We start from the raw sequence: 11,006 nt of genomic DNA on the forward strand, positions 1-11,006 counted from the left end.
GACTCATTGCATTACCTTGTGTCCCCGTGTGTCGGTTGCTCTGCTAGATGGCTCCAGAGCTTTCTAACTACTGTGTTAATAGCTCTGATCATAACGGACAGGCAGTTGCATGGCTGCCATCGTCTGAGACAGTGAGAACGCTCCAGCTGGGGGCTATCCCTGACCTTTCACTGCCATATCAGCACCTCTAATGGTCATTGGCAGGGCTTGGTTTGAAAGATGTCCCAACAAAGCATCTGGGATGGTTGCAGTTGTCCCATGAAACCAGAGCTGTGTTTTGGTGCCACGAGGAAAGAAAATAGGCTTCTGTGTTTGTCCCGTTAATTGATCTTCCAAGTTATCCAGTCCCTTTGTAAGCAGTTCAGCTTCCTCTCCACATTTGTCTCTGCAGAGTTGTTGCAGTATGTTCCACTTGGAAAGCTAATCTCCCATCCCCTACTGCACCCCTGAGATGCCATTTTCTTTAGGTTATTCCCAAGTGACATCCATACTGCACATTTTACCAGACTCGAGCATTAGTTCTGGCTATTCATTGGTGCTGAGAGGAGAAGAAGTGCCTGTCTGTTGCGATAATTGATCATTACAGAATCTTTGGGAAACTGAAGAGCTGTGCTCTTAATTCAGATGGTTAAAATAGTCAGCTTGAAACTCAGTATTCATCTCTTCCGCCACTAATTTAATTCTATTTATGTCCGCAAATTTAACTTCATTGTACTGACCTGCTCTCACCCCTTCCTGACAGATAGAGGGGCCTGTTGCTGGTTCTTGGAGCTTATTAAAAGTAGCTTCTTACTTGTGCCGGGATGGGCCGATTTATGCAAAAAGACTAGAGATAATCTCTCCTAGACTTTCACGTCACGAGGGCAACTCATGGCACAGGCTGTTTGTGGCAGTTGCTCATAATACGACCTTGTGGTCTGAATCCATATTCCAGTGAGGGAAAAGGCTGATCAGCCTCTTCTGCATCTCCAATACTGCTGGTGAGAAATAGATTAGGACCAAAGTAGGGAGGCAGCTGCAGCCTGCCACAGAGATGTTCCCTGTAGGTGCCAGGCTCTCATTTTCTCTCTTGTCATTAAAGCTCTTTGTGGGAAGCTGTTTTTCTTGGAATTGCTGTGATTTTCTTAAAAGGTGTATCTTTGACCTGTCTGAATGAGCAGATCTTCTAAATGAAGAGGCAGTGCTGTACCTCTTCGGAGTGCAGTTGTTACCTTTAGAAAATTAAAGCACGGTCCCCTGCTGAAATAAGAGGTTTGTTTATGCAAAGTGCCTAGGAGGCAAATGCTGGCAAAGCTGATGCCATATGGAAAGCAATTATGTACCAGAGCTCCTGCTTTGGTGATTTTATGAATGACACACTTAGGATCACAGAGCTTCTCTTTAAAGACAGGCTGTGCAGCCGGTGTTTGCAAATAGTCTGTCCTCTTTTTTTTTTTCCAAATTCATGCGTCTAATCTCATTGTTTTGCTGTGGATTATTCCATGGATCATTGGTCACACTGTATCAGGGATATTTGCTCTTCAGGTCAGGAAAATGCATGGCTGTTGATCTCTTCTGGCGGTAGGATTTAGCATTTAGAATAAGCCTCAGGACTTTAGATATGTACAGTGAAAGGGAAAATAAAAATCCGAACAGCTAACTCCAAAAACCCTGCTGCATCTGCTTACATTTAAAATGAGGATCTTGCAGACACAGAGGTGGACACTGTTAATTAACAGGGATGGTTCAGTCCGTGGTGGGTAATTTGTCTTGCTCTTCTAAAAAAGGGGAGTGCTTGGCTGCTTGATAGAATGAATGCCGCTTTTCCCCCTGTGGTATAATTTAAAGATATAAATCCATCCAGCGGTTCCCCCCAGGCAGAAACCTGCAGCTGTCATGCCCATTTCACTCTGCAATTCCTTAGCATCCTTCTCTCCAGTAAGGTCATAGCATAGTGTACTCTGAACAGATCGCCTTGAAAATCTGATTTCTGCAGAAGAAAATATTCAGTGCACATCCTTGTACCTGACTTTATCATTTTAATACGCCGACAACCCCACCCTTCCCCAGGGCACGGGGTCCCACCACGAGCCAGGAATACAAATGGCACGATGGAGAAGTCCCTACAGCAGCCCCGCGCTGGGAGCTCTGCGGGATCCAACATGTGTTCTCCCTTTCCTGAGGCAGGGAGGCATCACCCAGTGGCTGGTCTATCAATCCCTGAGGTCTATCAATCCCTGCCATTGCTCTTGGTTTACAAGGCTGGGATTTATGATGATTGCTTCATAAACAGGAAGCATCTTCAAGTTGCAGTATAAATAACTGTTGCAAAATAAGACCTCTGAATAGTTTTGGTAAGGGATACTAATGCTTTGTAAAATGACAGAACATTTTTCTTCTGATTGCACTTTCCACCTTTCTTTTTGAAAAAGAAATGCTGCAAGCTCTCCCCAGGAAACTGGAAAGAGGAAGGAGAGAACAAGGGCATTAAATAGGACATGGTTGTTTGCTCTTTGTAAAGCAACTGCTCATTGTATATCATGAACCTGAAGTTCTTTTCTGGATTTCCCACTACAGACCACGTCTCCATTGGGGGGCTTGGGGACAGCTTTTATGAGTATCTCATCAAATCTTGGCTGATGTCAGACAAAAAAGACTCTGAAGCTAAAAAGATGTACGACGATGCACTAGAGGTAAGGAGCAGGTTGCTGCTCTGTATTTTTTGTGGGGGACATTGTTCATCAAAATGTTTCAGGCAAAAATGTCTTAGATCTTTGGGTTTCCTTGGTATTCACTCCTGTCCACTAAGTATCTTGAAATACTTAAGAAGTAAGTTGTACTTGCTGTCCACTAAGCATCCTGAAATCCTGATTTTCATCCCTTTAGGCAATAGAAAAGCATTTGGTCAAAAAGTCTGCTGGAGGATTGACATACATTGCTGAATGGAGGGGTGGCATCTTGGATCACAAAATGGGCCACTTGGCTTGCTTCTCTGGGGGCATGATAGCACTTGGAGCTGAACATGCTGGAGAAGAGAGGAAGCAACATTACATGGATCTTGCTGCAGAAATAACAAACACGTGTCACGAGTCTTATGCACGCTCAGGTAAACCTGGGGGCTGCCTAGAAAATGTTAGTAAAGGATCACCTACAGCCTTAGGAGACTCAGCTTCCGTGTGGCAGAGGTTTGCAGTAGGGTATTTGGTGCTTCAGCAGCATCTGCATCCCTGCGTGTGATTTTTCACTTCTCTTTTCTGGGATATCTAGAGGAGAAAGCAGTTTCATGTAGCAGACAGCTGGAGCAGAGGGACAGGCAGGTGTGAGCTCCTGTGGCAGAGCTGGGAAATGAACCCAGACCTGAATCCCAGTCCTGCCTCCCAGTCATACGTCTAGCCTTCTCCCAGTGAGGCTATAGTTTGTCTTTCCACATCCCTTTGCAGGCCAGAAGGGGAGATTAACAGATTCATTGGGGTGTCCCACTATATGGAGCAGAGCAGCTGAGAAGCCCGACAGGACAGTGTTGGAGACCTGCAGCTGCTAGTAGGAACAAAAAACCGAATTTGCTCAGCCTCTCCCAGCTCTCTTTGTATTTCACGAGTCCACTAAAATTCGTTTCACCGCGCAGTGTGCTTATCAGCCAGTGCTTTGGGAGAGCAGTGAGTGGTGATGAACGAGACCCGGTTAGTTCTCTGCCTGCAGGGCTTTCTGCAAGACGAGCTGCTCTGGACACTGCTCCTTTCTCTGTAGGCAACTGCAGCTCTTCTGACACTGCAGGCAGCGAAGCAGCAGTCTGTTTTCCAGGACCTTGTCAAGCCCAGGTCTGTCTATACTAACTGTTCCCACAGATTGTTTCACACCACCACCACATCAGCAAGACCATATTGGCAGCCGGTGTTCAGCATGTTTGCCCAATAAACTTCAAGCTAACCTGAAATGATGTTTGCAAATAACTCTTTTTTTTTTCCCCCCCCCCAGCACTTTACAGAGCTAACACAAGCCACCCGAACTAATAACCCTCTGGTTGTGAGTGCCTGGAGCCAATTTTCACCTTCAGCAATATCCATCAGCCTAGAAAGGGCAGTAGCAAGCCTGCCCACACTGGTTACGGTGCTGTCATTTCAGCAAGCTCATTGTTTTGCAGAGAATGTCTGTGCATGTCACCCTGACTCTCAGCAAATAGTCCAGCCAGCAAACACTGTTAGATCCCCACGCAGACAGGAGGGCCCAGGGGAAGGTGTGCAAAACATTTAGAGAAATAAAATGACTCCCTGAAATGCAGCCTTGTGGTAGACACATGGGTGCAGCAAGAGAAGCCTTGTGGTATGAACAGGAGCAACCTCTATGCTCAGTTTTCCCACGTTTCGAATAGGCAGAGGCTTGGTGTTGAAAGTAGGGATCTGAGTGAGATGTGCATGTAAGGGACACTCACAAAGACAAGGTACTCTTAATGTTTTATTTATAAAATACCAGTGAAATTGATTAAGACATCATCCTGATGTCTTCTTTTCCAAGAGGCTGCAAGTGGAGCAGAAGGAAAGGCAGAAGTGATTGCAGATCCCAAGTCCCACTTACTACAGCCTCCGTGCCGCAGTGCAGGCGAAAGGGCTCAGGCTGGGGGACTGTTAATTGTGAAATAAACCCCCTGCCTGGGAGCAGTGTGCCAACATCTCTGTGATGGCAGGGCCAGCTGCATGGCTAGATTTTCCTTTGAATGTGTTTTCTCTTTGAGCCTTTACGACAGGATCTACCTCTCTGTTCTTTCTCCTCTGGGCTCTGTCTTCAGTGATGAACTCCGCGCGCAGGGTCAGGGGCAGTGCAATTCCTGGGAGCGAATAGCAGCAAAAGTGCTCAGCCGTGGGGGAGATTTATGCCTCTCCATGCTCAAATCTGGTCCAAGTCAGTGTTTTTTCTGTTGTATCCACCCTCAGCAACACTTTCTCCTCACCCAGCTAGTCCCCAGTCAAACCCCAGAATGAGCAACACCCGGAGTGGCCGTTTCGCAGCGCCTGCACTCTGGGAGCTGCCCCTGTTCTGACATCAGCTGCGAGGTTGATCTGATACACAAGCATGACTGAACTGCTCCTCTGACCTCACGCAAACCTTAGTTAAATATTGACAGCCTGAGCAGCAGAAAAGCCCCTGGACAGTCTGTTTACCTGCTTTCTCCTCAAACTGATCATTGCACGCGTGTGATTTTGTCTAGATACCAAACTTGGCCCTGAAGCCTTTCGCTTTGATGCTGGAACTGAAGCCATGGCAACCAGACTCAGCGAGCGCTACTACATCCTACGTCCAGAAGTGGTAGAAAGCTACATGTACATGTGGCGGCTGACACACGATCCCAAGTACAGGCAGTGGGGCTGGGAGGTTGTGAAGGTATGGTTGGAAAATTCGCAGTAATAACTCCTACAGGTTGTTGGGACTCTTACAAATATCTTCAGTCAATAAAAAGAGCAGAAATTATTTAAATAATGTTAGACACACATTAGCAGTGGGTCAGGAATACACAAAATAGCTCAGTTTAGTGTGGTGTCTTGATCACTCCGAATGTTTTCTTCTCCCTTTTGGGCTGTGCTGAAATCAGTCAGTCAGAACAGCAGAGGTTTATGGAGAGGAGCACTGCCAGCAGCGAAACCTGCTATTAATGTAACAGCCCTCAGCAAAAAGGAGTCAACCTTCCATTTGAAATATCTGGACTGCTCAGAACCGCTGATTCGTAGCTGACCAGGGAAAAATCAGCAAACCTGCCTTTGCCCTTTATCTTGTCTGCTTCCCACAAAGACCTCCCAGCCAGAATGTCCCTCACCTCTTTCTAGCTCATGCAAGAGCCCGTTGGCTGCTGCCCCACATCCTAGCTGTGGCTGCTTTTTCATGGCAGAGCTGTCATTTGTCAGCTGCCCTGGAAAAGAGGCTTCGCAAACGCCTGGAGTTGCCACTTGAGATCCGTTTTTGCTATGTGTGTAACGTCAAGGTCGATCAATCAACTCACTTAGGTGGTTTATGTTTCTCTCGCTATTTCATTAGAACTAGCTTTATTCCCAGAGTCTGGAGTAATCACCACGCTCCTCAGTGAGAGACAGAGGCTACTATAAACCTGGAATTTGATTTGTAAAGCTGACTTGTAATGCAGCTGATGATGATTAATGAGTTACTCCATGCTACTGTGTGTTACTGAGATTTCTTTTCCTTTCTCAGGCCCTGGAAAAACATTGTAGAGTAGAAGCTGGTTTTTCTGGCATCCGAGATGTTTACACCACAACCCCAACCCATGACAACATGCAACAGAGTTTTTTCCTCGCAGAGACTCTGAAGTAAGTCTAGTATGACAGAGGCCTTTCAGATTAGCGTAATTCCTGCAGCATCAACACTCTTGCCTGCTTAATAAGTCTCTAATAATAAGGGGGAAATCTTGTCCTCTGCGGGGAAAACTGGGCAAGGCTATGGGTGCTGCAAAGCTTTGGTAGTTTCCTCCTGTAGAACCACTGCTGTCATTGGCACTCTCGTGGTTTCTGCTCATGTGCTGGATTTAAAGGACTCTTCCTGTGATTTAGAGCTGCTCTAAGTGGGAGGGTCTGACTGTTGAGCTCCCTTGAATTAGCTCTGATGGTTTAAGAGACAGCTGTCTTCTCTGCCAGGTTGATGTCCTGCATACAGAGGAGGCATGGCCATGGCCTGAATGTGCTGCCCCTTGGTGCAGATCTGCCTTTGGTGGTAGCGTGAGCTGATGTTTATGGGGTGCCTGAGTGCAGATGCCCATCCCCTTTTTGCCACCTTTGCTCCAGGGCTCGCAGTTTTCAGGCAGGGTCTCAGGAGATGTATCCCCATAAACCCTGGCAGGTGAGGCCCATGGCAGCCCCCATCACAGTCCTGCAGACAGCGCTTGCTTGTGCGTGCTTGGAGTCCCACTTGAATTGCCTTTAAATCTCCCTCTGTGTCCATCTCCTTCCCACCCACCCTTGCCTTGTGGCTCCAGGTACCTCTATCTTCTGTTCTGTGAAGATGACGTGCTGTCCCTGGACGACTGGGTGTTCAACACAGAGGCTCACCCCCTGCCAGTCAACCACACGAACTTTAAAGCAAGTGTGCAGTAGTGAGGCCATTGCCCAGCGCCCTGTTTCTGCAGCGTCGGCGGGTGACTGCATTTCCTTTCCATTAAAGGAATTCGCATTGTTCCTAAAATGGTATTTTGGGGCACTAGTCCAATTCCGGACAGTATTATATTGGGAAGATGAAACCATGACGTAAGCACCTTCTTTTCCTCTGTGAGGAGCTCTATTAGCCTGATAATGAGATGTTTATTCTGGGCCATATTGTACACAGTTCATAGACATTCCTTTATACAGAGAATTTATATGAAATCCACTGACTTTGCTTTATAGTGGCCAAAGGACTGGAAGTTTGCCATAAAATAGACTTCACACACACACACACACACACACACACTCACATATTCCTTTCCTTTTTCTGTTTCGTTTTTGCCTTTTATATACTCTTGGATTTATCACCTTTCTAATTAACAGGTTTCAACAGACTGTGCTTTCTAGGTGGTAGGCTCTTCAGGAGGACAGGATAGGAGAATGAGGAAGAGGAGTTGCCCTTTATGTGAGACAGCAGCTGGAGTGTGTGGAGCTCTGCCTGGGGGTGGATGAGGAGCTGACTGAGAGCTTATGGGATGGGTTAGGATTAAAGAGAGGACAGATAAAGGTGACATTATACTCGGTGTCTGCTATGGGCCACCTGACCAGGAAGAACAAGAGGATCGGGCCCTCTGCAGGTAGATAGGAGCAGCCTCAGGTTTGAATTTGCAAGCCCTGGTCCTCATGGGGGACTTCAACCACCCTGCTGTCAGCTGGAGGGACAGCATAGCAGCACAAAAGCAATCCAGGAGGTTTCTTGAGTGGATCAATGATAAATTCCTCCACCAAGTGGCAGAGGAGCTAACAAGGAGAGTTGCTCTGCTGGACCTCATGCTCAGCAGCAAGCAGGGGCTCACGGGGGATGTGAAGAACCAAGGCAGCATTGGCTGTAGTGACCATGAGATGGTGGAGTTTAGAATCCTGAGGGCAGGAAGGAGGGTGAAAAGCAAGCTCACAACCCTGGGCTTCAGGAGAGCAGACTTGGGCCTCTTCAAAGTTCTGCTTGGAAGAGTCCTGTGGGATAAAACCCTGGAGGGAAGAGGGGCCTGAGAAAGCCAGTTAGTATTCAAGAATCGTGTCCTCCAGGCTCAGAAGAGTTCCATTCCAATGAGCAGGAAGTCAGGCAAAAATGCCAGGAGGCCTGTGTGGAGGAGCAGAGAACTCCTAGCTGAACTCAGAGACAAAAAAGAAGCATACAGAGGGTGGAAGCAAGGATGGATAACCTGAGAGGACTAGAGAAACATTGTTGGAGCATCCAGGGCTGATGTTAGGAAAGCTGAAGCCCAAATGGAATTGAATTCAGACAGGAATATCAAAGACAACAACGAGGGCTTCTATAAGAACATAGGTGACAAAATGAAGACTCGGAAAATGTGGGCCCACTGCTTAACAAGACACAGAAGATGGAAAAGGTCAAAATACCAAATGTCACCTTTGTTTTTACTAGCAAGACTGGCCTTCAGGAATCCCAGGTTCCATAGACCGGGGAGAAGGGATCAGGTCAGGGAATAGTTAAGCAAACTGGACAGACATAAGTCCATGGGCCTTGATGGGATGCACCCACGAGTGCTGAGGGAGGTGGCAGATGTCGTTGCAAGGCCACTCTGGGTAATCTTTGATCGATCACAGTGACTGGAAGACATGCCTGAAGAATAAAGCAAATGCCTCTCCTATTTTCAAGAAGGGCAAAAAGAAGGACCCAGGGAATTATATGCTCATCAGCCTCACCTCAATCCCTGGGAAGGTGACAGAGCAGCTAATCCTGGAAACCATTTCCAGGCACACAAACGACAAAAAAATTCTTCAGGAGTAGCCAGCATGGCTTCACCAAGGGGAAGTCACGCTTGACCAACTTGATAAACTTCTGTGATGAAATGACCGGCCTGGTAGATGCAAGGAGAGCAGCAAATCCTGTCTGCCCAGACTTCAGGAAGGCCTTTGGCACTGTCACAGGAGATGCTGATGTATGGGGTGGGTGAGCAGCCAGTGAGGTGGGTTGAAAACTGGCTGAATGGTTGGATGTAGAGGTGGTGATCAGTGGCATGAAGTCTAGAGGCCAGTAACTAATGGAGTATCCCAAGGGTCCATACTGGGTCCAGTCCTGTTTAACATCTTCATTCATGATCTGGATGATGGGGCAGAGCACACCCTGGGCAAGTTTGCTGATGACCCAAAACGAGGAGGGGTGGCGGATACGCCAGAGGGTCGTGCTGCCATCCAGGGGGACCTCAACGGGCTGGAGAAGCGGGTTGATAAAAACCTAATGAAGTTCAGTAAGCAGAAGTGCAGAGTCCTCACCCGGGAAGGAACGACCCCGTGCACCAGTATCTGCCGGGGCACCTGCCTGAAAGCAGCTTGGCAGAAAAGGACCTGGGGGGCCTGTGGACACCAGATTGGCCATGAGGCTGCAGAGAGGGTGGATGGTGCCCTGGGCTGCACTAGACATATCGCCAGCAGGGTGAGGAACGGGATCCTTCCCCTCCACTCGGCACTGGTGAGGCCACACCTGGAGTGCTGTGTCCAGTTCTGGGCTCCCCAGTACAAGAAAGACACAGACATACTGCAGAGAGTCTAACGAAGGGCCACGAAGATCATTGAGGGACTGGAACATCTCTCCCATGAGGGAAGACTGTGAGCTGGGACTGTTTAGCCTGGAGACAAAAGGCTCAGGGGAATCTCATTAATGTATATAAATACCTGAGGGGAGGGTGCAAAGACGACAGAGCCAGGCTCTCTCCAGTGGTGCCCAGTGCCAGGACCAGAGGCAGTGGGCACAAAGTGACACACAGGAGGGTCCCTCTGAACATCAGGAAACACTTTTTTACTCTGAGGGTGACCGAGCACTGGCAGAGGTTACCCAGGGAGGCGGTGGAGTCTCCATCCTTGGAGATATTCAGAAGCCACCTGGACACAGTCCTGGGCAACTGGCTCTGGGTGGCACCTGCTTGAGCAGAGGGGTTGGACCAGATGGACCCAGAGGTCCCTGCCAGGCTCAACCAGTCTGTGACTCTGTGGTGTCAAAATTGTAACTAAATCAAAACCTGTCTGCAAAATTCTTGATCCTAATGTATTTTTATATACTTTTTCTGTGCTCTTAAAACACATTTACCACACATCACATCTCATTTAACTTTCCTTTATCGTTTTTGTGTTTTTCTACTTTTATTTGGAACTAAATGTTATGAGTCACTTGTAATAATTTCACTGCTGTAATAGTCAAATCTGTGAAACAGAATAAAAGTCTTGTAAAATAAAAACCATGTTTGGGTTGATCCTCTTTAAAGCCCTCTGTCAAAGACCTGCATCATGCTCAGAATAACTAGGTGACAATACTGGTTGATTTGAAGAATATTTCACAATAGATGTTGATTCCCAGAGTAATCTAGCCAGTGCATGGACAGCAATTCCCATCTCACCAGCTCTCTTAAATTGCTTGTTTACCATCTGATAGGGGTTAGCAGGAGTTCTACTAAATGCGGTATTTTTCTAGCAAAAAATAAATAATCCCCAGCCAAGTTTGCTCTTCTGTATACATTGTTTCTGGAAGGAAGCAACAGAAGGAAAAAAAAAAAATAAAACCAAAGAGAGAGAGAAAGCCAGATTCTTCTCTGTGCCCAGCTACTGAACTGGCAGTTTAGCCTGCGTGTCCTCTGTGAGGTGAAGCAGGACGACTGTGCAGGGGTGATCACACACTGCTCCCCTTCTGACCCTGGCAGTCCCGAGTACCTGTGGAACAGTTCTTGGGACAAGGGCTGGATCTGGGATCCTTTCTCCCACAGCCTTTCCTCTGGTCACTGCAAAGCTGCGTGGCCCTTGGCGATGGAACATTTTTGTTCATTCTTGTGACATCCTCTTGATAATTGGTTCATTCAGCAGCTTGGGAAGATAAAG

At 47.4% G+C, this 11,006-nt stretch overlaps 1 protein-coding gene across 1 annotated transcript in view; it reads left to right on the forward strand.

Annotated features, from left to right (window-relative positions):
* The window catches only part of MAN1C1 (mannosidase alpha class 1C member 1), a 67,841-nt gene extending 57,478 nt beyond the window's left edge, over window positions 1-10,363 (forward strand). Inside the window, exons 9-13 of the mRNA XM_074925877.1 lie at window positions 2,557-2,672; window positions 2,866-3,085; window positions 5,183-5,355; window positions 6,175-6,290; window positions 6,953-10,363. Of these exons, the coding sequence (XP_074781978.1) occupies window positions 2,557-2,672; window positions 2,866-3,085; window positions 5,183-5,355; window positions 6,175-6,290; window positions 6,953-7,070 (743 nt within the window). The 3' untranslated portion in view covers window positions 7,071-10,363. The remainder of the gene's footprint in view (window positions 1-2,556; window positions 2,673-2,865; window positions 3,086-5,182; window positions 5,356-6,174; window positions 6,291-6,952) is intronic.
* The last annotated feature ends 643 nt before the right edge of the window (window positions 10,364-11,006 follow it).

This window comes from Athene noctua, chromosome 24 (genome assembly GCF_965140245.1).
Source record: "Athene noctua chromosome 24, bAthNoc1.hap1.1, whole genome shotgun sequence".
NCBI lineage: Eukaryota > Metazoa > Chordata > Aves > Strigiformes > Strigidae > Athene > Athene noctua.